This window comes from Mirounga leonina, unplaced genomic scaffold (genome assembly GCF_011800145.1).
Source record: "Mirounga leonina isolate KUSES-001 unplaced genomic scaffold, KU_Mleo_1.0 Mir_151, whole genome shotgun sequence".
In the NCBI taxonomy this organism is placed as follows: Eukaryota; Metazoa; Chordata; class Mammalia; order Carnivora; family Phocidae; genus Mirounga; species Mirounga leonina.
Genome location: NW_023270377.1, coordinates 34621098 through 34647582, shown reverse-complemented (window position 1 = coordinate 34647582; position 26485 = coordinate 34621098). Strand labels below are relative to the sequence as shown.

General features: G+C 40.5%; 1 protein-coding gene and 1 long non-coding RNA gene across 7 annotated transcripts; one reads left to right on the top strand and one right to left on the bottom strand.

Annotated features, from left to right (window-relative positions):
- The first annotated feature begins 72 nt into the window (after positions 1 to 72).
- On the top strand, positions 73 to 9698 carry MAIP1 (matrix AAA peptidase interacting protein 1). Of its 4 annotated transcripts, none has more exons than XR_004679624.1 (5): positions 73 to 713; positions 5674 to 5745; positions 6143 to 6269; positions 7369 to 7512; positions 9309 to 9559. XR_004679624.1 is itself a non-coding variant. In XM_035007447.1 (5 exons), exons 1-5 carry the CDS (start codon positions 273 to 275, stop codon positions 9385 to 9387), a joined length of 867 nt encoding a protein of 288 aa, XP_034863338.1. In that variant the 5' UTR covers positions 73 to 272; the 3' UTR covers positions 9388 to 9698. The 4 variants fall into 4 exon arrangements, 1 of the variants encoding a protein (XP_034863338.1); XR_004679625.1 differs by lacking the exon at positions 7369 to 7512 and adding an exon at positions 7550 to 7703 and having other exon boundaries at positions 9309 to 9387; XR_004679623.1 differs by having other exon boundaries at positions 7411 to 7512; positions 9309 to 9387.
- Positions 9042 to 26485, bottom strand: LOC118012170. 3 transcript variants are annotated; one of them, XR_004679628.1, is made up of 5 exons: positions 26381 to 26485; positions 22724 to 22843; positions 16522 to 18465; positions 15460 to 15580; positions 13421 to 14693 (listed from the first exon to the last, which is right to left on the bottom strand). It is a non-coding gene; the product is annotated as an uncharacterized LOC118012170 (long non-coding RNA). The 3 variants fall into 3 exon arrangements; XR_004679627.1 differs by lacking the exon at positions 13421 to 14693 and adding an exon at positions 9042 to 9075 and having other exon boundaries at positions 15460 to 18465; XR_004679626.1 differs by having other exon boundaries at positions 15460 to 18465.

Sequence of the window (26485 nt, the reverse complement as noted above, 5' to 3'; positions counted from 1 at the left end):
TGCCATCCGCCCGGAAACACCAGCCGGAGAGAAAAGGTCCGCGGGACCGACGGACTCGCAAGCGCGGCCGGTCGGAGAGCTGGGCCCGGGGCTAAGAAGCCTCTACTTGAGGGGCGTGCTGGAGAGCCGGAGTGGGGCTGATTCACCAGAGGTGGCAGCAGCAGGTCACCTTTACTCTCTGGTCTCTCTCTCTCCGGATGCCGCTCTGCCGGTTTCCCACCGACTTTCATTGGATACAGCACAGACAGGGACTGGGGTGAAAAGTCGTAAAAATGGCGCTGGCCGTTCGTCTTTTGCCCCGCTTGCTGCTCTCCCCGCCGCTGTCCCGCGGGGCCGCTCGACCCCGGCCTCCCGGTGGAGCCGAGGGCAGGCCACCGCTGGCTGGACTTTGCTGCTTCTGCCGCCGCCGCCTCGGCTCCGGAGCGGCCCCATTTCCTCGAGTCACCTGGGCCCCGGCGCTGCTCGCTCGGGGCCCGCAGCGTCCCCTGCTCAGCCCCCCGGGACTCCCCGCCGCCCTCTCTGCTTTCCCTGTCCACCCTCGGCGCCGCTACAGCGCCGAGGAGCAGCCCCAGCAGCGCCAGAAAACCAAGATGATCATTCTGGGATTCTCCAACCCCATCAACTGGGTTCGGACTCGAATTTACGCCTTCCTAATCTGGGCCTGTTTCGACCAAGAGTTCAGCATCGCAGAATTCTCTGAGGGAGCGAAGCAGGTTTGTTTATTTTACTTGGGGTTGACCGCTTAGCCCCTCGTGCATCCAGCTGTTACGCGCCAAGTGTTTAGCCGGGAGTTTTCCTCCCTGCGTCCCAAGTTATCCAAAGTGGGTAGTGACCCAGACACAGAGCCCTCTGGCTACTTCTTGACTTAAATTGAGTTTTTGCTTGTGTTTGCATGGTCGCCGAGGAGGAGGGGTCCGATTGAGACACGAGGGTGAAGTCCCCTAATTTCTTTTTCCGCTCTACGGGTTTTGAATCCGATAGAGATGGATTCGATTCGAAGCCCATTTCTGTCGCTTAAAAGCTGCATGGCTTTATCTTTTCTGAACGGGGTTTTCTGCAAAATTAAGAAGACACTGCCTGGGGCACCTGGGTGGCTCAGATGGTTAAGCGTCTGCCTTCGGCTCAGGTCATGATCTCAGGGTCCTGGGATCGAGTCCCACATCGGGTTCCCTGCTCAGTGCAGAGCCTGCTTCTCCCACTCCCTCTGCTTGTGCTCTTCTGTCTATCTCTCTGTCAAATAAATAAATAAAATCTTAAAAAAAAAAAAAAAAGAAGAAGACACTGCCTGGCACGCAGTAGGCACTACACAAATGTTTGTTGAATAAATGAATGAGTAGATAAGATTGAAGAGTAAATAAGATAGTATTTTCATAGTGCAATAATGTAATTTTGGTAGAAAAACAAAACTTCCTGCTAGCTATTTGGTAGCGCTTCCTTGCCCATCTCCCTACTCCCCAATCCTTCCCCATCATACTCTTTAAAGAATAACCTAGAGATAAGCAGTTTTCCCCTTTCAAAGAATTTGCTGAGACAGCTTGGGTCGCTGATAAGTGCACAGCACCCTGCACCTAGAGAAGTAGCCTTTGGTGATTCATAGCCCTGACCTCCTGCCTATTCTGTCTCTTTCCGAGTGACTGGTAATACCCTGCCTTACCCTTGCCACACAATGGTCACTTTGGGTCCTGAGATTATTTACGGATTTTGTGTGTACATGCATTTTTCTAGGATGAAAGCCCATCTATAAATTTCTTTTGAATCCCTTCAAGAGTTTATCATTCCCAAACGTTTCAGAACTGTTGCTAAATAGAAGTCATAGTTTTATTTCCCAGTTCATACTGCCATATACCTTAAACTTACGCTATTAGTGTAATCATTTCACAATACTGATTGTATACTGATATTGATATGTTTATTCCTAATTTATTTCAGATTATGTCTGTAAACACAGCCATTTATATTTATTTGTGTGACCCGTCAGTCATAAATTGTTTCCAGCTTTATATAATCAATGTCAATATTGATTGACATTGGACACTGGTAGGAACCAGTGACCAGTGTCCTGCTTCCCTGAGTCAACTCTTGACTGCTTTATATGTTTATAAAAAAATTAAAAAGAAAAAGAAAAGGGCACGCTTGACTTATAGCATTATAAGAGGTAAACCTCTGCTCATGTCAGTTCTCAAAATCTTTTGTTCATGCAGAGGCAAATTGGCATGATTTTACTATCCACAATGCTCACTCATGATATGCGAGTTTGTCTACCTTATAACATTATATGACTGTACCAGCTCATTTTATATGTCAATAAGGAATGAAATCCTCTCCCCTCCATGGGCAGGAATCAGGCCTTAGGCCCCGTTTCCTCTGAACACAGAGGAGCATAGAACACTTTTTAGCCACTCTCTGATCCTTTCTCTAGCTGTTAGCTGTTTTAGCCCTCCCCCTTGCTATTAAGTAATATCTCCACCCCTTAATCAGCCAGTCTGTATACAGTTTTTGCCTAATCTAAGCCAGTTTTTGTGCATTTAACCACTGTGATTTTCAAAAGGAATGTTGGGTCATCCATGGCAAATATTTATCTATTCCCTAAAACCATTGGTTACTTAACGTACCTTTTATATCAAGCAAATCAGTTCTTCAAGACCTAAGATTTAAAAGAACATGGCCAAAAACCTTCTCCCTACTGGGTCTCTTAATGCAACTGTATCTTTTTTTGCATGGGTATAATTCTAGGGCTTAGGAATAATCTGGTGTGGAAACATTAGCTAGTTTATCTACTCTCATGGGCTTCACTTGCCCTTTCTCCTTAAGCTAACCTCCAAGCAATAAAATGTTATCTTGGGTTATGAATATCAAGTTATCATTAGATCATGTTCATTCAGATTTTTTTCTAATCAGAGAACATGAAAACAAAGGCATCTTAAGGATCATCATTCTAGTCTAACTCCTTTACAGATGATAAAACAGTTGGCTCAAGGATGCATTGTGAGCACTGTCCTGTGACCCAGTCTACAAGCAGTCTTGGTCCTCTAGTCACTAGAAATTGAGATGGTTAAGTACAATCTAGTCAAGCTTTTATTCATCACATGAGCCGGGGAAATAGGTGGTCCAATGCTAAGCTTTATTAGCACCACAGACCCTGCTTTCCATTAATGTGTACATAAAACATATGATATCTTCCCTATTACTGCCATTAAACCACATTCTTCATATACTGTGTGTTTTCTTACATACCTTGTTTGCAAGTTTTAGCCTTTTCTATAAACAAGAGGGCTATTTTCTAGAAGCCTCTCTAGGTTAGACACTCCTATGTCATCAAGGCCTCATCAAGGCATCCTACAACAGTTCTGACACTAACTCTCTGGAGTTAATGCAGACCCCACAGGTTAGGGCTCAGTCCCAGATGACTGCCTCCGCTTTCTAATCACAAGTCGGGGCCTCCATTTGACTGGCCAGTTATACATTAGGGGTTTCCACATCTCCTTTCTCAAGTTCGATAATTTGCTAGAACAGCTCATAGAACTTAGGAATGCACTTTACTTGGTATTTCCAGTTTATTAAAAAGGATACAATTCAGGAACAGCCAAATGGAAAAGATGTATAGGGCAAAGGATGTGGGAAGGGTGTGGAGCCTCCATGCTTTCTGGGCACTCCACTTTCCCAGCACCTCCACATGTTCACCAGCCTGGAAGCTCTCCTAGTCCCTTTGTTTAGGGTTTTTATGTAGGCATGATGGATCAAATCATTGGCCATTGATGGTTAATTCAATCCCCATCCCCCCCTACCCTCCCTGAAGTCTAGAGGGTGGAGCTGAAAATTCCAACCCTCTAATCACATGGTTGGTTCTTCTGACAGCAGTCACCTCATTAGCCTAAACTCAGGTATGGTTGAAAGGGGCCAGGAATCAGAACGAAGAACAAATGTATATTTTCTTCTATCACAGTATCGCACTATTGATATATGCATAGATCTATCTTCCCTGTTAACTGCCATCAAACCACATTAATCATACAGTGTTTATTTTCCTGTATCCTGCTTGCATGTTTTAGAGGGCTATTTCCTAGAAGCCTCTTTGGGTTAGACAATCCTGTATTATCAAAACCTTGTCAGAGCAGCCTCCCAATGGTTCGTTATTATCTTATCGGATAATTTGCTCAGGTGGGATCTTTGTTTGGCCCCCAAACATCACACCTTGTTCATACAAACTAGAATGTAATGGTTGGGTTTCACCATGATCACTGTGGTCTTTGTTTCTTCTTACCTAAACACCACCCATCTTCCTCACATGAAGGCTTATTAATATATATGATGTCTCTGGACCCTCGGGCCCCTAAAGTGTTTGCAAGGGGTCCTTGAATCCATTTGGATATATGCATTTTCTCAAAATTCAACTCTATTATTGTCTAGTTCGCCAGAGCTGGCATAACAAAATACCACAGTCTGGGTTACTGAAGCCACAGAACTTTATTTTCTCACAGTTTTGGAGGATGGAAGTCCAAGGTCCAGGTATTGGCAGGTTTGGTTTCTTCTGAGGCCTCTCTTCTTTGCTTGCAAATGGCTGTCTTTTGTGTCCTCATGTGGATTCTTTTCCTTTGTGTGTATGTACCCCTGGTGCTTTGTGTGTCAGAATTTCCTCTTACAAAGACACTAGTCAGATTGGATTAAGGCCCACCCTCATCTTACTTAATCACCTTGTCTCCAAATATAGTCACCTTCTGAGGTACTGGGAGTTAGGGCTTCAGCATATGAATTTGGGGGAAACACTGTTAATCCCATAACATCCCATTCCAAACAGTAATTGTCTGACATGCCTGTGCATCCTCCTTGTCCTGCCAGTTCTTCAGATTTCATCTTAGATGTTACTTCCTTTAAGAGGCCCTCCCTGGTGCTCCCAGTTGGGCTTCAGTGGTTCTTCTGCTCAGGTCATCCTGTTCCTACCCCTGTTATAATTCTTGAACTTGTCAGTTTACTTGCCTCCCTTCTCAAGTAGCCTGAAAGCTCCTTGAAGACAGGTGGAGTCTTCTAACAGTTTCATTTCTCACTGCTAAGAATATGGAGTACAGAGTGCAGTTGGTTGCCCCCTACTTTACAGTGGGATCTCATACTTCAAAGTTGGCATCCACTTAGACTGTCACTTGTTATCTTTTCTCCCACTTCTCCAAACATGCCTTACCAATCTTAATGAGGTTCAGATTGCAACCCAAATCTCCAGACTCCCAGTACGATCTAGATTGCACTGCTTCTCAAATTCTTTGTGTTCATGGTTAAGAGGGGGGTGTCATATAATGGTCATTACGGTAATAACAATGATTACTTCATTATTTTAAAAGGAAATCTAAGGAGGATTTTTATTGAGGAGCTGATGTGTGTGTACACTCCATCCGTTCCCCGGTCCTGAGAGTGGGTACATAATTGACAGTTTATTAAACTGACAATATACACTATTGTCAATGTGGGAAGGCCAGATGAGAAGAGAAAAGCCAACCAACTCTGAAGGAGTCATGCCTAACAGTGATATCATAGTATTTGACATTGTTTATCACCTTTATCATAAAATAGTCTTTGTGATACTAAGCTATTTAAATATGAGCATTGTACATTGTATGGTATTTTGCATGGTGTTTGAAATAATGATTACCAGCCTCTCTCCACTTTTTTTTTTTTTTTTTTAAGGCTTTTGCTCATGTGTCCAAGTTACTGTCACAATGTAAATTTGATCTATTGGAAGAACTTGTGGCCAAAGAGGTAAAATATACTTTTAATTTTCCTTTAAAAATAGATGTATTATTCTCCTGCAGTAGAATAATATGTTACCCTTATTCATGCGTAAAAGTAGTGTGTGTGCCATCAGCTAAAGTAGAATCCCTGTATCTTTACTTTTGGGTACTTCGGGTCATATAAAAGCATAGAATGACTTGCTACTTAAGGAATAAGTAAGTAAATACGATGTCTCTTTCAGTTGTCTTTATACTGAATGTGCTGTTAGGAATTACCTATTGAATAATTTGATGCCTTTCAGCCTTGCTTTTGAATATGAGTAAATATGGTAGTAAATTTAACAATAGGCAAAGAATTCATCTGCTTTTTGAAAGGCTTTTGAAAATTCAACAGGTGAACTATGGTTTGCTTTTTCCATACTTAGGTGCTCCATGTATTGAAGGAAAAGGTTACTTCACTACCTGACAACCATAAAAATGCCCTTGCTGCTGACATAGATGAAATTGTATACACATCAACAGGAGACATCTCCATTTACTATGATGAGAAAGGTAATGCTAGAGCATAGTCAACTTTAAATGATACGTAATTGCCCAGATAAGCTAAAGTAGTGGATCATCATGAAATAGTGGAGTTTTTTTGGTACAAGCAGACTTCAGGGAAAATAATACATTCTTTCTTTTAAGACCTAACTCTGGGAGAGTTGAGATATGATAATAACTTAAACCCTTCTATCTAGGACATTCCTCTACTATTATTTCATTCACAAGAGACAGCATCGTCACTTAAGTTGATGAAAATTGTCTAAGGCTGCTATCATGTCTCAAACAGAAAATATTTGTGTTTCAGATTTCATAACTTGAAGGAAACAATTCAGCATTTTAAACGTCCAGCTGTATGTTAAATAGAAGGAGTAAGGAGTAAAAGAAAAAGTAAATAATACCAGTTAAAGACTTTTTTGAAAGTAAGACTAACTGTGGAACTCCCAAATTGGATTTGTTTGGAGACAATGAAAAAGGTTGAAAGGAACTTTAGTGGTTATCTGGTTCTTCTCCTTGTCCAATGCATACATTTTCCCTGTAGCATATCCTAAAAATGTATTGACTCATTTATTTCTTCTACAAATATTCGCAAATGTATTATGTGCCAGGCACACAGGAGATCTGACCTTTGCTTACATACTTTCCAAGGCAGTTCTGATATAGGGCTCTCTAATGGTTAAACATTTTTCATACACATGTTAATTTGAAACATTTCTATAGGTACTTTTAGTGATAAATATTTTCTTCTCCCCTAATATTTCAGATTGCATCTCAGCATCATGGTCACTACCTGATTTTAACATAGGACGTTGTGATAATCACAAGGCACATAGCAAAGTGAATTAGGGTAAATAGTACATGCTCAATAAATCATAACTGTTTTTTCTGAGATGCAGAGAAGAAGGCAAATACCTCATAAACCCTAATAATTTTTTAAAAATAAAAAGGTATCAATATAAGTATCTTACTAGACTAGACTAAGTATAAAATATGATCTGTCACAACTGTGTAGCTACTGCCAATTTCTAATTTCATTTTGGATATATGGATGATAGATTATTGTGATTTGTATTTGTATGTGTGTGTGTGTTTTTTTTCTCTAAGGAAGGAAGTTTGTTAACATCCTGATGTGCTTTTGGTATCTAACCAGTGCCAACATCCCCAGTGAAACTTTAAGTGGAGCCAGTGTATTCCAGGTTAAGTTGGGGGATCAGAACGTGGAAACTAAACAGCTTCTTAGTGCAAGCTATGAGTAAGTCTAATCTCATTTCATTGTTTCCTTTCTCTAGAAAATGGAAGGTAGTATGAAGGAAGTATGAAGGTATGAAAACTAAAGGGAGCTTTAGGAAGAAAAGGATTGAAATCTGACAAGTTATTTAAGAAGAGAGAAAGTCATAAAGACATACTGGACATGAAACAGGAGTGTTCAGGAATTAGAAAGAGGTAATATTGCCGAATTTAATTAAGGGATGTTTGAGCTGTCTATTGCTGCGTTATAAACCACTCCCAAACTCAGTCACTTCAAGCAGTCCTTTTTTTGTCTGCTGTTTTACTGCTCAGGAGTTTTGGAAAGGCTCAGCTGTGGGGTTTTCTTGGTTTCATCTGGCATCAGTGGCAGGGCCTGGAGGATTCATTTCCACAATGGCTTCGTCACTCACACATGCACTCCCTTGGTGCTCCTTGACTTCTCCACAGAACGTCTTATTCTCCAAGGCCTCTCTTCACAGCTTGGGTTTGTGGTAGTCTCAGGCTATTCGCATGTTTTATGTAGTCGTTGGCTGGACCATTAAAGGGCTTTGCCCAGGAATGGAACATCATTTCCACCCTAGTCTGCCTGTCAAAGCAGTCCTAGGACCTACACAGTTGAATGGCATGGAGAGGCTCCACCTTTTTATGGGGCAATAGCAGGGTCACACTGCAGAAGAACATGTGGGATGGGGCATATGGTTATAACCATCCTTGGAAAGTAAAATCTGCCACAGTTGGCACAAGGACCATCCACTCTCTAGACATTTATTGATCATTTCCTATTTATCAGGTACTGTGGTAGGGGTTCAGATACAAAATTGAAGGGTTCCTGCCTATAAGGAGCTACTATCTAGTAGGTTAGCAACTTATTTAAAAGAGACACTATCATATATTTTTGTGCTAATAAAATTTGGAACAGTGAACCAATCAAGCAAGTCAGTGGAGACATAATTTAATAGTTATTTAAAAGAAAACACTATTATGTTACCAAAACTATATAAACTTGATTTAAAATAACAAATCCCAAAAATGACCTAAGAAAGAAAATATATTCTGTTTCACTAAGGTAAAAGGTATCCTTATTTTTTCACTTTTCTTGAAAAGACTATGTTTTTTTTAAATTTTGCTTTATTTGTATTTATTTATACAAAATCTGAATCATCTCCTTTTAAAGACACCATTTAAAGAACAATATAATCAGTACTCACCTCTGCTTCTTCTGATATTCCCTATTAAGGCCATGGACAGTTCATAAACACTGTTATTTTCAAGATTGATCTAATGTTTATAAGCCAAATTCCACGGAAGTCCCTTTCCATCACCATAGTCCAATTTATTTTTCCTCATATTAGGCATTTTTGATAGCTAGTATTTGACAGCAGAATAATATCCAAGTTTCTCTTAAGGACTAGCAGATGTTGGAATATGATTCAGTTGATTAAAATACTCATTTTAGGGGCACCTGGGTGGCTCAGTCGATTGTGGCCGATTCTTGATCTCAGCTTAGTTCTTGATCTCAGAGTCATGAATTCAAGCCCCATGTTGGGCTCCACACTGGGTGTGGAGCCTACCTCAAAAAAAAAAAAAAAATACTCATTTTAGTGGAAGTATGTTCTAATTTTGTGAGGATATTTTTTGTGATTGAATTGGTAAATTAAACTTTTTTTGTTTTGGTGTTTGTTTATGATTAACCATTAGCTGTTGCTAAAAACTGTCTCTAATGTACACTTGCAAATTATATAGTTACCCAAGAAGTATTTGAATGTTAAGATTCATATTATTTATAATTTTTTTCCCTAGATTTCAGAGGGAGTTTACACAAGGAGTAAAGCCTGACTGGACCATTGCACGGATTGAACACTCAAAGTTATTAGAATGATCTTTCTTGGAAAAATCAGCTTATCGGACTTCTGGCAATTACTACGAAAAATTAAGGAAAGAAATTTTTGGATGAGTTGATCTTCACTTAGTCAAGTGTGTGGCTTACTTTTATATTAATTTGAAATATTTCTTGTAGTATATTGGCATGATACAATAAAGCATTTTCCACAGATTGTTATCACCTTCTATAAAAGAGATCAAAATAAGAAAAACTACAACAGCCCATTGTTGGGGTCATATTCAGTATCATTTCTAATGTTACTTGTACACAAACTAATTTTATAGACAGTAAAAGTATTGAAAAAACTATTTACACATTTCTAAATTAATAGCCCTTAAATATTTTGTCATTAATACATTTAAACCAATAATTCAAGTATGTCTAAGATTTATTTTTAAAAAACACTGCTGCTATTTGATTACTTCTGGTCACTAGCTAGATGAGAAGGACTAGATGGAATTGTACCAGATTGGTCACTGCAGAACCAAAAAGATCAGTGAACTTGAAGCTTACTACAGCACCAAAAGAAAAAAAATACAGCAGTGCCTCAGCCACCTATGGAATAATATCAAGTCCTCTATCAAGTCCTCTAACGTACTTGTATTTGGATTCCTAGAAGTTTGGGTAAGGGATACAAAGACAATATAAGAAATCATGTCTGAAATTTTCCTAATTGATGAAAACTATAAACTCACAGATCCAAGAAATTCAGTAACAGGGTAACACATAAAGAAAACCTCACTAATGTATACCCATAATCAAATTGTTGAAAACTAGAGAAAATTGTAAAGCAGCTAGAGAAAAAAAAAAAAACAAAACACATTCCATACAGAGAATGACTGTATATTTCTTTCCTCAAAGTGCAAGTTAGAGACCTTGGTATAACATCTTTAAAGTGTTTAATAAAAAGCCTATTAACCTAGAATTCTATATTCAGCAAAAATATCCTTCAGAAAGGTGAAAAAAAGGCTTTTTTTAGACAGGGAAAAGATAGTTTGTTCCCAGTAGACCAGTAGACCTGTTTTTTTTTTTTTTTTAAAGATTTTATTTATTTATTTGAGAGAGCGAATGAGAGACAGAGAGCACGAGAGGGAAGAGGATCAGAGGGAGAAGCAGACCCCCCGCCGAGCAGGGAGCCCGATGTGGGACTCGATCCCGGGACTCCAGGATCATGACCTGAGCTGAAGGCAGTCGCTTAACCAACTGAGCCACCCAGGTGCCCCCCAGTAGACCTGTTTTATAAGAAATGTTAAGGACCAGGATGCCTGCGTGGCTCAGCCCATTAGGTGTCTGCCTTCAGCTCAGGTCATGATCCCAGGGACCTGGAATCGAGCCCCACATCGGCCTCCTTGCTCAGCAGGGAGCCTGCTTCTCCCTCTGCCTGCTGCTCCCCTGCTTGTGCTCTCTCTGACAAATAAATAAAATCTTAAAAAAAAAAAAGTTAAGGACCAACGGACAGAATAGAGTTCAGAAATAGATCTATGCCTATTAGACAATAGTTTTTCGACAATGCCAAAGTAATTGAGTGAGGAAAAGGTAGTCTTTAACAAATGGAATAACTATACATTCAAATGGGAAATAACCTCAGTTTTTGCCTCACACCATAATTTTAGTGCAAAATTTGGATTGCAGAAAGGGTCATAGACTTAAAAACCAAAATTCTAGAAATTGTAGAAAGAAACTTTGAAATTGCTATCTTGGAATAGACAAAGATTTCTTAGGACACACAAAGCATCAATCATGAAAGAAAATTAGTAAATTGGAATATATTTAAATTAAAACTTAAGCTCTTTGAAAGACAGCAGTAAGAAAATGAAAGCCAGGACATAGATTGGGAGAAAATACTCGGACTACGTATATTTGACAAAGGACCTATATTTGGAAAATATAAATAATGCTTATAAAGCTCAATAATTAAACAGCCCACTAAATACTGGGCAAAAGGTTTGAATAGATTCTCCATAAAAGATAACTCAAATTGCCAGTAAACACATAGAAGGATGCTCTATATCCTTGGTCAATAGGAATATGAGACTACGTGGAGATACCACTAAAACCCACCAAAATGGCTTCAATAACAAAAACTGCCAGTACCAAATATTGGTGAAGATCTGAAACAACTGGAATTCTCAAATATTGTTAGTAATAATGCAAAATGATACAACCATTTGGAAGATATTTTGGCAGTTTCTTATAAAGTTAAGCATATGCTTATGGGATCCAGCAATTCTATTCCTAAGTATTTATCCAAGAGAAGTGAAAACCTACATCTATACAAAGTGTTGTATGTGAATGTTCATAGCTTTTTTTCTTAATGCCTCCAAACTAAAAAGCCCCCCAAATGTTGAGTAGATGAACGGATAGACAAATGAGTGAAGGAAGCCAGACACAAAAGAGTACTTACTGTATAATTACATTTCTGAAATTCTAGAAAAGTTAAAACATGCTCATTGTAGCATTATTTATAATAGCCAAAATAGCAAGTTGAGGGCAAGTTATTTTATCTAAAAGAACATAAATTTGGTTTGACTTCTAGCTAGTTTACTTTTTAAAGCTCTTTGAAAATGTTCAGCTATGTTTTGGAACTCTCCAAATTGGCAATTGTCCATTTCATTGTACTTTCTCTGATTAAGTCCCCTATTTCAGGTGTGAGCCCATTGACACTGAGAGAACAAAGCCCCTTTCAGGTGTTGGTATATTGTGTCTACTCTGTTTAAAAGTTTCCTGAAGTTTATTTTTAAAGTCTTTTATTAATTTATCATCACTTCCTTTACAATTTTGAATCTGCCTTCAATTATATGTAAAGGAAAGACTATATGTCCCTATGGTGCATTTCATATATATATGTTCCCCTTTAATGCCATTTTCTTACGCTTACGTACAATTGGATTATTTAAATCTCCTCCTGCTGTTCCCCATACTGCTACTTTTAGTCATTTTTTTTGCTATTTGAGAGGCTAGCAATTAAGCTAACTATAAATTAGATAGCCCAGGAAGACATACATATATATATATACATATATATATGAATACGATATAACATAAAATATATCCTATTATGTATGTGCTATCTATATTATATATAATAAAATATATCCTATTATATATGTGCTAGAGAGAGAGAGGGAGAGATAAGGAAGAGATATTAAGGAATTGGTTCATGTGATTGTGGAGGCTGGCAAGTTAAAAATTTGTAGGATAGGTGGGCAGGCAGGAGACCCAGAGAAGGGTCAATGCTGCAGGTTAAGTCAGAAGGTAGTCTCCTGACAGAATTCATTGGGTGTTAGTCCTCTTCTTTTAAGGCCTTCGACTGACTAAATGAGGCCCACCCACAGTATGGAGGATAATCTGCTTTACCCAACTCTGCTGATTTAAATGTTAATCTCATCTAAAAATACCTTCATAGAAACATCTAGAATAATGTTTGGCCAAATATCTGAGTATCATGACCTAGCCAAAGTGACTCATAAAATTGTCACAGCTACAATATAGACTATCTACTCTCCCCTTAGAATCAAAAAACATGAACATTTTGCCATATTGTTTAATCTCTCCACCTCCCCATCTACACACAGTTTTTATCTAAAATATTTGAAAGTAAGTTTCAGACATTGTATATTTCGCTCCTAAATATTTCAACATGCATTTCCAAAAAATGACATTATCCTATATAAATATAAGAATATTAGCAATAATTCCATAATATCTAATATTTAGCCCAAGTTTAAAATTCCACCAATTGTCTTTGAACCAAGATCCATTCAAGGTTCACACGTTGCATTTAGTTATTATGTTTCCTAAATCCTTTTTAAAAATTTTAGAATTTCCTCCATTCATTTTTATGACATTGTAATTTTGAGGAGTCTAGGATAGTATAACATATAGCATGTCCCATATGTGGAATGTGTTTGAGTGTTCTATTACGGTGTCGTTTCTGTAAGCTGGCTGGAAATTAGGGCTAAAGGCTTGATTAGATTCAAGTTAAACATTTCTGGCAAGAATGTACAAGTGATTTGTGTACTTGATATTATAGAACACGTATATACATTATATAGAACACACACACATACATACACCATACATAGTGGTAATCTGTGTAATAGTCTCCAGAGACATTTATATCCTAATGCCTGGAACCTATGAATATGTTATCTTACATGGCAAAATGGGAGTTTGCAGATACAATTAAGGATCTTGTGATGGGGACAATATCCTGGATTATCTGGGTGAGCCTGATGTTATTGCAAGGGTCCTTAATAGAAGGGAAGCAGATAGGTCAGAGTCAGAGAGAAGGAGATGCAGTAATTGAAGTGGAGGTGGGAGTGATGTGGGGCCATGAAGCCCAGGAATGTAGACAGCATCTAGAAAGTAGAAAAGACAAGAAACAGATTTCCCCCTAGAGTCTGCAGAAGGAGAGCAGCCAGACTTCTGACCTCCGGAACTGTAAAATAATACATTTGTGTTGTTTTAAGCCACTAAGATTGTAGTAATTTGTTACACTGGCAACAGGAATTAATATACAGGATGATCCTTGCATGAATTCTACTATAGTTTCGAAATAATGATTCTCTAATTCTATAACACCTTCTATTGGCATTCTATAAAACAGGAGCCCCTTCCCTTTAAAAAAATAAATCACCACAAACTCAGGAATTTTAGTCATCCAATGTAATATCAATTACTGTTACTATTCTCTTGATGCTTAAATAGCCCCCAGTTTGGCCAGTGGGAACCCCTATAATTTGTTTGCTATGACAGGTAAAGACTATTATGACCATAGTAGTTAATCTTTGAATGCTTCTGCATTTTTCTGGCATAACGATATGTCCCAGGATCTTCATGTTCATTTCCTGCCTCAGACCTGACACATCAGTGTTTTGTCCAAAGAATCATGATTTATTTTCAGGGTGATTGCTATAGACTGAATGTGTCCCTCCCAAATTCAAATGTTTAAATCTAACCCAATATCATGTTATTAGGAGATGAGGACTTCAGGAAGGATTCAGTCATGAGGGTGGAGTCCTCATGAGTGGGATTAATGGCCTCAAAAAAGAGATCCCAGAAAGTTCCTTTTGCCATGCAAGGACACGTGTACAATCCAGGAAGAGGGTTCTCACCAGACACTGAATCTGCTGTCACCTTGATCTTGCACCTCCCACTCTCCAGAACTGTGAGAAATAAATGCTTGGTGTTTAAGTCATCCAGTCTATGGTATTTTTGTTACAGCAATCTGATCGGACTAAGACAGGATAATGTTCAGAAACCAAGCTGTGGGCATCTTGAAGCATCTTAGCATTTAATATCTGCAAGAGAATGCTCATATTTATATATACTTGAGATTTGAGATCATTTTTCTAAAGTAACTTTGGGAGAGTTAAATGTAGACTGTTTGCCTTTATTTCTGTCAACCTTATTTAAAACAATTCCTTCTCCATCACTCTCTATGCCCTAACCCAGATTTATTTTAGTTTATAGGACTTATCATATCTGCCATTGTAGTATATGTTACTTTGTTGATTTATTCCATTGTCTATCTTTCCAACTAAGGCAAGGACTTTGTCTATCTTGTTCACTGCTGTATTTCCAGGACCCAGAACAATATCTGGTATATGGCAGAACTTAGTAAATATTATTTGAATGAATAAATAAATGAGCAAGCCTCACTACTGTTGAGTTTCCTGGCTCACATGACAGGAACATTTTTCCCTCTTGCTTTTGATCTGGTGTCCCAGCAAGCTGGATGTGGTTTTTTTTTTTTATCATGTACAACCCTTCTCAATGGGTAAATGATACTTGATAAGTGACCGTGCTCTTATAGTCCTATAATAAATGTCATTTAGTGTAAATACCACATGGTGGCGCTAGTTGTATATGGACTCTGAATGCCAGGATGGGCAGTAACACTTGATAGGGTCTGAAGTCACTGAGGAATGGGAGAATTGCTTTGCTTACTGACAGATTTTTATAGATAGATATGTTGTGGGAAACTGCTTAACAAAAAAGTTTCATGAACAGAATTTATTGATGTTAAAAGGGTTAAGTGCCTGAGTCAAATCAGAGGGAACTTACCCACATCTCTTCTCTGATTGTTGGAACCATAGATTGTATCATTCAGTTCTGCTGTGATCACTTCCATCTTCAGGTTTTTTTCTGGATGGTGTAGTACATCAGTCAGGATAATCAGATTATGCTGCAGTAACAAACAATCTCCAAATATCAGTAGATTGAAGCAAAAAAATTATATTTTTTTGTTCACACTACTTATCCAATAAGAGATACCTGGGGGCTCTGCTCAGCAGTGATATCGCATCACCTGCCCCCTGGACACAGCTGATGGGCAGCCACTACCTGCTATGATGGTAAATGAAAAATACAACTCTGCAGGGTCTCACATGAGCAATTAAATACGAAACCTGGAAGTGTTACAGTTCATTGGCCAGAACATGACCCTACTCAACTACAGAGATCCATCAAGTACAGTTTATCATGTGGCTGAAAGGCAGAGATTGAGAAACATTTGGTGAGCAGTAACAATTGTTACCACATGCTGCAGGTAACTACCTCTCGTTTTAATTCTAAGAATGGCTATTGTAGAGCCAGTCAACTCATACTATTGCATCAGAAAGATCAGGAAGCTCAGTAGAAAAAGGGACTTCTCAGATCTTCTGGTGACTTATTATCAGCTGAGGATTATTGACTACTCTGCTATAGGAGGAGCCTTAAGATGAGGGGCTCTATTTCTGCATGCCAGTGATTGCAGATGTCTTAGACCAGTGTTAAATGAAAAAGCTCATCGAACACCTGAATTCCATTCTCTTCTGTGATGAGATCTGCCAAGGTGCTTTAAAACACCCCTTAGATAATGGGGGCACATTATGAAATCAAAATTGGTTAGCTAAGACCTTATATAGTGTCAGTCTTATTATAAGTTGTTTATTGTTCCAAAATAATAATTTTAAGGAACTTAGATAAAATAAGACTTTATGAGAGTACTTAATCTTGGTCATTCAATCTCAATTTAAGTAGATCATGCAAATATTGGTGTATCATTTAGGATTGGTTTTGACTGCATGAAACAAAAACTTTTAAGATCATGACTTAAATAATACAGAAATAGTTGATTTCTCTTACACGTAAAAGAAGTCCAGAGATAGGATACTTTGGGCTGGTATGCCAACCCTCTAGAGTCCTTGGGGGTCCAGGCTCCTTCCAGTCAGCATTGCCTTCCTTAGAGTGTGACCCTTGTACTCATAGTACAAAATGGCTGGTAGAGCTCCAGCCATTATATCTATATTCTAGTGGCAGAATGGGGGGAAGGAAAGAACAAGCGAAGGGTATACATCAGCTGTCTTTTAAGATGCTTTCTCAGAGATCACACAAAAACACTTCCATTTAATTTTATTGGCTGGGAATTAGACATATGGTCATACACAGTTTTGTTAGGGCTGGAAAATACAGTCTTTTTGCTGGATACATTTTATTGCCCAAATAAAACTAGGGGTCCTAAGATTAAACGAAGAGGAGGAGGCAACTAGCAATTTGCCCTAATTGGGTTACTTGAGTCATGAGGAGGTGTGGACTCTGGTAGATGGCTGACAGGTTTGCTTTGCCAGCTTTACTGACCAAGACCTGCACATACTTTCTAGCTGGGGTCTGGTAATAGTCCTAAACATTGCCCAGCTAATTTATAAAACCTGGATATAATAGAGCACCCAGAGAAGACTCTGAGCCCACAGCTGCTTAAGAATGCTCCAAATAGTATGTCCAGACCTCTGAGGGCTCATCTCCTGTTGTTTATACCACACACGCATTCCTGCCTGGAGGACTCTGGACATAGTTTATCCCATCTTCAAAAATAGAAACCTCTTGACTGTCCCCCTGCCCCATTCTATAAACCAATCAAACTATGGGACATTCTATCAAAATTTACTTCATTTACTTAATGAATTACAACTCTGGTTCAATTTTGTATGAGAAGTAAAGTATCCTGTGATACTTTTTGCTTTTATGTGAAGAAATCCATGAGGAACCGTGGAAAAAGTAGATAATCAGATTCGTTGATGAGCCTTCCTTAGTCTCTGACTGTGAGCGCAGAGGAACTACGGACAAAGCTGTGCGGGTTTAGCAGAGCACCTCACCTGCCCTCCTCCCTGCCCCTTATCCTGGCTTTATTGATTCTCAGAATGTGCATTGTAATAAGGTATCCTACCTAGGACAAAAGCACCAATAGAGTAAAATATGGTTTATCTCAAACAGGAATAGCCAATTCCAATAATTGACCTTGTTAACCATAATTTATTGCTAGGAAAGAGACTCCCTATTATTGCTCCTTAAAGGGGGGGAAAAAAACAATTTTAAAACCAACTTAAAATTTATACCACATAACAAATCACATATTTTCATTACCATCAAGTACTTTGGCAACAATTTTTCCAAGGGAGTAAACCAAGAAGTAGCATTGTCCAAAAGAAGCCATTCTGTGTGGCCTTACTGGAATTTTACTTGACTCCCTCCTCCCCCCTCACCACTGGTCTCTAGCCTCCCCATTCTTTCTGTTGCTCAGGCACAGCCAGGCTGTCCCTACCTTGGTGCCTTTGGAAGAACTATCCCTTTGCCAACTATATGTTCTCTGTTCAGATCTTCAATGGCTGGTCACTTCTTGTCATCCAGGTTCCAGTTTAAATACCACCTCCTCCATGAAGGCTTCCTGCACATCCGATCTAAAGCAGCCCGACCCGATCAAGCTCTGCTGTTTTATTTTTCTCACAGCATTTACTGTCATCCAATAGTTTCTTTTTTTATTTGTTTATTGTCTGGCCTCCCTCTGCTAGGATGGGGGCTTCCCGTTTCAAGGTAGTGCCTCATCATATCTGGGAAAATATCCTTTACCTCACTGTGTTCAGTTTAGGGCAGAGTTTCTCAGCCTTGGCACCACTTGACGCTTGGGGCTACATACTTTTTTGTTGTGGGAGGAGCCGTCTTGTTCACTATAGCGCAACATTATCCCTGGCCCCCTAGTTGTGACAACCAAACACGTCTTGACATCGCCAAGTGTCCCCTGGGGAACGAAATCGCCTGCAATCGAAAAACACTGGTTTAAGTTATTGGTTGCTGTGTTGGGGTTCAGGAGGCAATACGTCCATATTGTCAACCACTTGTTGATTGTCTACAGATATTGGGCACTGTTCTATGGGTTTTACATGTAATCGATGCAACATCCCTTACAATAGGTACTATTATTATCCTCATTTTACAGCTTGGGAAACTGAAGCACACAGTGATGGGTTAACTTTTCTAAATTCACACCGTTAGTATGTGGGGAAGCCCGGGATTCAAACCAGACAACAGGCTCCAGAACTCTGTGCCAAGAGGAGCAGACACTGTTGTGGGCATCTCACTGCCCGGCCTTTGGTAACAGGGACTGGGCATCAGATGGGCTCCCATCCCTCCAGCCCACACGGCCGTTTATCCAGTGACCATGTGCAAGTGGCAACTTTCCTCTCCAAGCCTCATTTACATCTGTATATAAAAACAAACTAATTAATTAAAAAATGCCATGCAGAGTTGCTTTAGGCATTGATCACAATAGGCTATCTGTAAACACCCTGGCTTGTGGCACAGAGTAAGTCCTGAGTTCATTTCTGCTCTCCTTTCCTTCCCCTTGGCTCCGCGCTCCAAGTACTGAAGGTGGGTCCTAAAAATCTTGGTTAGACAAGTCCATGGGGAAATCTAACCTTTAAGCAATCTGCAGGGGTTTTGTTGTTGTTGACCAGGAGCAGGTGAAAGTAGCCCCCTTGGAAACAGCCTGCCGGCCTGGCATCTGGTCCCTGTCTGCTAATGACCAATAGCCACAAACTATCAGCCCTTCTCCATTAAGCCAAATGGAGCTTTTAAATCTGTACTGAGTGAATTAATTGCCTGACCTATTGTTTTCTAACACCGCCAATTACAGTTTGCAGATGACTGGCTTGAGCCCTTCGGCCAGCAGGGGGCCTCCTTTGCCAACATAACCGAATTGGTGCTCAGGCTAGCTGGCAGAACCCCACTGGAACCGGGTACCTTTGAAAAGTTTGCTTAGAACAGGGGTTCTAAATTTGGGGGCCACACATCTCTATGGATAGAATTCTGTGAACTTGGATGGGGAAAAAACCTATGTGTTTATTTTCACTATCCTCTTATTGAAATTTAGGATTTTCTTCAATTATGAATGCAGGCAACAAATCAGGTTATTTGTAGATCCCACCATAGGTGCTGCAGAGATCTTGAAATATTGGTTGTATCCCTCATTACTTCAAAATTATAGTAGCAAGAGGACCTGCTGCTGGATCTTGTTGTTAAATACATTAATAAAAAAGCACATATGGGGGCGCCTGGGTGGCTCAGTCATTAAGCGTCTGCCTTCGGCTTTGGGGTCATGATCCCAGGGTCCTGGGATGGAGCCCCACATCCGACTCCCTGCTCAGCGGGAAGCCTGCTTCTCCCTCTCCCACTCTCCCTGCTTGTGTTCCCTCTCTTGCTGTGTCTCTCTCTGTCAAATAAATAAATAAAATCTTTAAAAAATAAAAAGCACATATGGACCATATCACAAATTTGTTGTTTTTGTTGTTGGTATTTTAACACTGATATCATTAGTTCGCTATTTTATTTTATTGTATTTTACTTTACTTTTTTTTTTTACATATTCTGAGAAGAGGTCCATGGATTTTACCAGACTATCAAAAGTATTCATGGTACAGGGGTGCCTGGGTGACTCAGTCAGTTACACATCTGACTCTTGATTTCAGTTCAGGTCATGATCTCAGGGTTGTGAGATAGAGCCCTGTGTTGGGTTCCATGCTGAGCATGGAGCCTGCTTCGGATTCTCTTCCTCTCCCTCTGCCCCTCCCCCTGCTCATGCTCTCTCTCTCTCTCTCAAAAAAAAAAAAAAAGCATCCATGGTATAGAGAGAAAGTTAGGAACATTTGGCTGAGAGGCCGCTAGGCTAGTCTCTGGAAGAAAGAAGTTAGTCTTCAAGGGAATCTTTATACTTAATAATTTTTAGTTGTGACTCACCTCTTGCCCTTCCATCTCCTCTGATGACATAAAGATGTGACAAATATATCAAAACTATTAGTTACAATGCTCAGCAGTGTACAATTTATATCAGAATGAAATTTTAGTGTATTCAGAATTGTGTTGACCAAATTTTAGAGCATTCAGGATGCCTGTCATTCTGGCCTTGGGGAGGAAGGGGCCTAGCTTTTCTAGCTGTCTCTGACTTCACATTTTTGCTATAGTTGGTTGATTTCTAGGGCTCAGGAATCATCTGAAATCATGAGTTTCTCTCCATGCTCAGCTCTGAGGGATAGAGTCACTTTTCAGTGAGAGGCCCATGGGAGAGTTGCTTCCAGAATCTATTCCTCTTCACTCCTGTAGGAAACATTCTGAAATATGTACACCAGGAAGTGGGGATGTGGAGAGTTCCTTTCCCCAGATTCTTCTGTTTCTTTTCCCTCAGGGAAGTAAAGCCAGGCCAGGCCAGGGTGAGGTGTCTAGTTTTCCGGACCAAAGCTGATAGCTTATCCAGGGTCTTGGCCTTGGGGGCGGGGAGGGGGAGGACACAGAAAACCAAGCAAGCCCACACAATAATTGCCACTTTAGCACTTTCTCCTCTCTCTTTCTGAACCTTCTACTTGCCCTCTGCTGGGTCTTTATGCCGTCCCTTCCCTTACTACTCCTCAGGCCTGCCCTCTCATTCCCAGATCAAACCTTTTTTTTAATTCCCTAGGAAAACAATGGATCCTGCAGCAGCAATAGTAACAAAACCAATAACCATTCCTTTATTTAAGACCGGTAACAAGCAAGTGTGTGTGAGGCACTTCTCATTTAACCCCCTAAGCAGCCATCATAGGTTGATGGTGACTGCCCCCCCCCCAAACTCATGTCCACTTGCAATCTCAGAATTTGACTTTATTTGGAAATAAGGTCGTTGCAGATGTAATTAGTTAAGAATGAAGATGAGACCATCTGAATGAGGGTTGGCCTAAATCTAACGACTGACACCCTTATAAGACAAAGGACACAGAGCGAAGAAGGCCATGTGAAGATGAGGCAGAGATAGGAGCTTGAAGAGGCAGGGAACGACTATTCCCTAGAGCCTTCAGAAGGAACAGACTCCTGCTAATACCTTGATTTTGGACTTGAGCCTCCAGAACTATGAAAGTAAATGTTTCTGTGATTTTAAGCCACCCAGTTTGTGGTACTTTGTTACAACAGTCATTGGAAACCGATATACCAGCCAATGAGAGGGGTTTTATCGCTCACCTTTGTCAAATGAAGACACCCAGGCTCAAGAGACTGTACACCTGCATAGATTTGTAGAGCTAGTAGAAGACCTGGGGTTTGAGCCCTGATCCAAGAAACCCTGCATGCCTTCCAACCTCCCTTCAGTAGAAATGTTGGATTCAATTAGTTGTTGACTTTGATAGTTGATTAAAGTAATTCATTTTCACGTTTGAGGGAGATGTTGAGCACACTGTAGAGGGTATAGAATCCCGAAGGACCCCCAGTCTACCTGGGGTGGGAAGAGGAGAAGCAAGAACAGCTCTCCACCCTCCTTCTGCTCTGCTGTTGCTGGAGTACTGACATGGACCCATGCACCTCAGGACCATTCCTTGGGAAGACTTGCTCTGCCCCCTGCCCTCGCTTTCTTATCCAAACTCTTTCTGGGGCTCTCTAGATGTTCAGATGAAGAATCAAGATGTCTCTCTGAGGCAGGCCTCTTGTTATTACAGGGACCACTCTCTTTCCCAGCAGATAGGGTCCAAAAGGCTAGTAGGGACTTTATCATAAGCCCAGTGTGGCACTATAAATGTTCTGGCTAAAATCATCTGAGGGTGAACAGAAAAGCCTGGCTTTAGCCCAGGTGCACAATTTCTTCCCCCCATAGGAACATTTCTAAGAAAATGGGTGTTTGTCCTTATAAAATCACTTAATTCCTGAGGCTCTTAGGGGTTTTGTCATATCCTACATATCAAGCCCAGTAGTGTGGTGTGAAGTTCCTGCGGACGCTGGACACCTGTAGGCCCCATCAGCATGGTAGGTGGCTAGCCTGTAACTTGCTTTGTGACACTTCTAGGGATTCAGTGGTGTCAGGTCATTTGGCTGAGGGGCTGGCAGTTTATTAACGTCCCTATCTCTGACTTGTCAAGAGTTACAAGGTTACACGCTGACAGGGGATATTTTTATTTAAAAAGTGGATTTCTAAGACAAGATCAGTTTTAGTCTTGGCAGCCCTGGTACTGTCACTCTAGGTAAAACTCATCACAAGTTCAAATCCCAGCTCAGTTCTTACCAGGTGGGTGTCCTCAGGCAAGTTCTCCAGCATTCCTGGTCTTTGGACCTTTCAGTTTTGAAAATACTAACCCATCTCAAAGGCCTGTGGTAGACTGAACATTTAAAAGTCAAACAGGAGCTAAAAATGGGAAAAAGCAAAGTAATAAAAAATGTGTGTTATCCTCTCCCCGATTTAATATTAAGGGTTATAATCAGATGTGGAATGACCACAGAGCTACATGCCCAAAGCAAGAAACAGATTATCCTAAATGACTTTTTTTTTCTTCTAAAAAGCTGTTGATCCCCTTCATTTTAGTTCTCATCTAATTCCTAGCAGGACAATAGATGGTGGGGAATAATAACTTATACCGAGGTAGCAGGTTTTGTACTTACGCGCAAGGTTGTGCTATTATTAGTCTTGTGAGATCAGGGGTCTATAAATATGCGAGAGAGCCTTTCTTTGTAGTTATGTTTTACTCAGGGCCCTGAGTTCTTTTGCATCAGGATCCTAGGGTCTTGCAGAAACAGCCTGCTGTGTCAGCTGGTCCAACCTCCTCAATCTGACAGACCGAGAAACAGAGGCCAGAGACTCATAGCCTCTTCAGGCTTTATTTGCCTTATCTGTCGAATGACAGTCCTTACCTTAGAGGTGTTTCTATACTTTAGGGCCTAGAAAGGTACCTGGCATGTGATAGGCCTCATATGAACGTGTGAGAGGCAGCAAACCTCGGTAGTGAAGAGAAAATCTCTGTATCAGACGGTTGCCTTCATACTCTGGTCTTCCTTCCCCTCACTCTTTTGTGACCTTGGATGAATTAACTAAAGTCCCTGATCCTCACAGAACTGTTGCAAGCATTAAATTAGTTACTAGACATAAAACACATAGCACCTCACACCTGATAAGCACTAGACAGGGATTAATTCTTACTATTGTTATTTTAAAAGAGATTACATCATTTATATAAGATTGCCCATTTAGCGGCAGAGCCAGGGAAAGAATAAAAACTGTTAGCTCCTAACTATGTGTACTTCCTACCAAACCAACGTTCCTCTCCAAGGAAACTAGTTAGACATCAGCCCAGGATCCACTTCTAACTTCTTCGAGGCCTTTTCTGACTCTTAGGACTATGAGAGAGCTGGATTGTTTATTTCACCCATGAGGATCATAGAGTTTGCAATACAACGTAATCGATAAGCTGTGAGTAAGGTGCATCAACATGCTGTACACAATTCCCGGGGACTGAGGGAGCGGCTCTGCCATTTGTCTCCATTAGGGGGAGCCAGAGAGAGAGAGAGAGAGAGAGAGAGAGAGAGAGAGAGAGAGAAAGGTGGAAGGAGGAGGAAGAGCTAGCCGCTTCCTGTCCTTCCTGTTCCTGTGGGGGTGGCCCAGCAATGGCCCTGCTGCCTGACACTTCCTGAGAGGCATTGATTTCACTTCGCATTTTTTCCACCCTTCCCTGACACCCCTTGTCAGAGATCTGAATTCATCCTCTAAGATCCCGAGGCACCAGGGCCAGCCACGCTCCCTTCCAAACTTTGAAAATGTAATAATGCCGACCTCCCTTTATTCCCCAGCCCGAGCTGGTGGGCGCTTTGTGCAGTTAGTACTCCTTTTATGCTTTTAATTCTTTTAACACCTGGTTAAACATTCCTTATGTTAAATTCTCACTATAAAGTAATTGGGGTGGTTTATGTCTTCTGAGACTCTGGCAGATACACACGTGAGCATGCATTTACAAAAATGAAAAATAATCCCCTGATAGGGGCAAATCAAAAGTCTTTTTTGAGTGTCTATCAGTTACTCCATTCCCTGGAGGAAATCCGTTATTAGCGGGTGTCTGTCCCTCCAGAATTAAAAATAAATAAATAGAAATTTACACACATATCTGTACACAGTCATATATTGTAGAGTAGGATTACCCAGTGAAAATACAATGAAATATGGGGCGCCTGGGTGGCTCAGTTGTTAAGCGTCTGCCTTCGGCTCGGGTCATGGTCCCAGCGTCCTGGGATTGAGCCCCACATCCGGCTCCTTGCTCGGCGGGGAGCCTGCTTCTCCCTCTCCCACTCCCCCTGCTTGTGTTCCCTCTCTCGCTGTCTCTCTCCCTCTCTCTGTCAAATAAATAAATAAAATCTTAAAAAAAAAAAAACATAATGAAATAATGTAGCATAAACACAACCATATATTAGCATTTAAAGTGCTTTTTCTCTTTTCTAAGAAAACTGATTTCTTCCATTTTCAGATCTTAATTAGAGTTAGATCCCAGCTCTCTCATTTTAAGTGTTCCTGCTTTATTTCCCCATTCAAAATGCCATGGTCTTTCATTTTTTTTCTTTGCTCTTGATATGACTTATGCTAGGTATAAGGTAAACACACAATAAATGGGGTCACAAAGAGAAGAGAATGCCAGAAGAGTTCGGAATAGAAAGAAATCCCTTTCAACTGAAGAAGCCAACAAAGACTTCTTGGAAGAGAGAGAATTTGGGTGAATCTTGAAGGATGTGTTGGACTTGAAATAACAAAAAAGCCGGAGAGAACGTTAAGCAGCCTGATGCATGGGATTCTCTATCACAGTGAGACCACCTGCTTTCTGCATCACGGAACAGGATTACACAAAATCCACAATGAGGATTGATCCAAGAAGAAACATATCCCCGTACATAAAACCATGAGATGGACCCAAGGAGCAAAATACCCATTTCCCCAGTCTAGAGTGGGATGAATCTGTACTGCCCATGTCGAAGACGCTGTAAGATGCATTTTCTTCTTTGTTTATCCTTCCCACACAGTTCGGACAGTTGCTCCATTGTCCCCCTCCCCCATTCAGCCGCGCAAGGCCCCTCCCACCTCACAAAGCCCAAGCCCTCCACCAATGAACAAACAGGATTTTTTTTTTTTTTTACATTTTCCACCTAAATTTGCAGACCCTGGTCTTAGCTTCAAAAATCAAGCAGTCCTGTTGCATTATCATTTGTAATCCCTTTAGATTTTCCCTTAACATCTCAATGAAATTCTCTCATAAATCCCCTTCTTTGCTGACCAAGTGTTATGCAGTTGCTGATATTGCAAGATAAGTGCTAATGTAAAGTATGTCTCCTTTGAGTCTCTTTATCACTCGGTTGCTCTCTGCTCCACCTTCTCCATATTTATGTCCTTATCAGAGCCGCACACAGTATTTCAGATGAGCCTCAGTGTTCTTCCCGCCATGCCAGAATATTGACTAACCTGATAGCCTATCTCAAAATTGGTTTGGGGGGCATTCTTTTTCTCATTGTGGTGAAAATAGCTTGCCTTGTAAATGCCAGAATATATTTGTGCAGATTAGGGTTTTTACAAAGAATGGTGTCAACTGCTCTCCGGAAAGGTGTTTAAATTATTTGGAGAGGCTTTTTCAGCCATTAACATGTTCCTTTGCGGATTCACCTCGCAGGTTTGCAAGACAGTTTCTCAGCTGAAAATTTGTGCTGATTTCTTTGTAATTAAACAGAACTTTCTTAGCAATCCCTGCATGCGAGCTGTGGCTCAGAGCTTCAAAACGCTTTTCCCCTGCTGTTGAAAATCAGGAAGCCCATGGTCTCCCAGATCCTTTCTAAAAGCCTCTCTTAACCAAGAAGAAGCCTTCACAGCTCTGTCTTATTCAGCTGTTGCCACTGATAATTTCAAAGACATACTCACAGACTCTGCTCTGCATCAGGCAGCTGTTATGTGGTTACTGAGTGTTTGTGGGAGAGTTTGCGGCCCCATGTCTCCTTTCAAGTTTCCACTTGCATGTAGGATTGT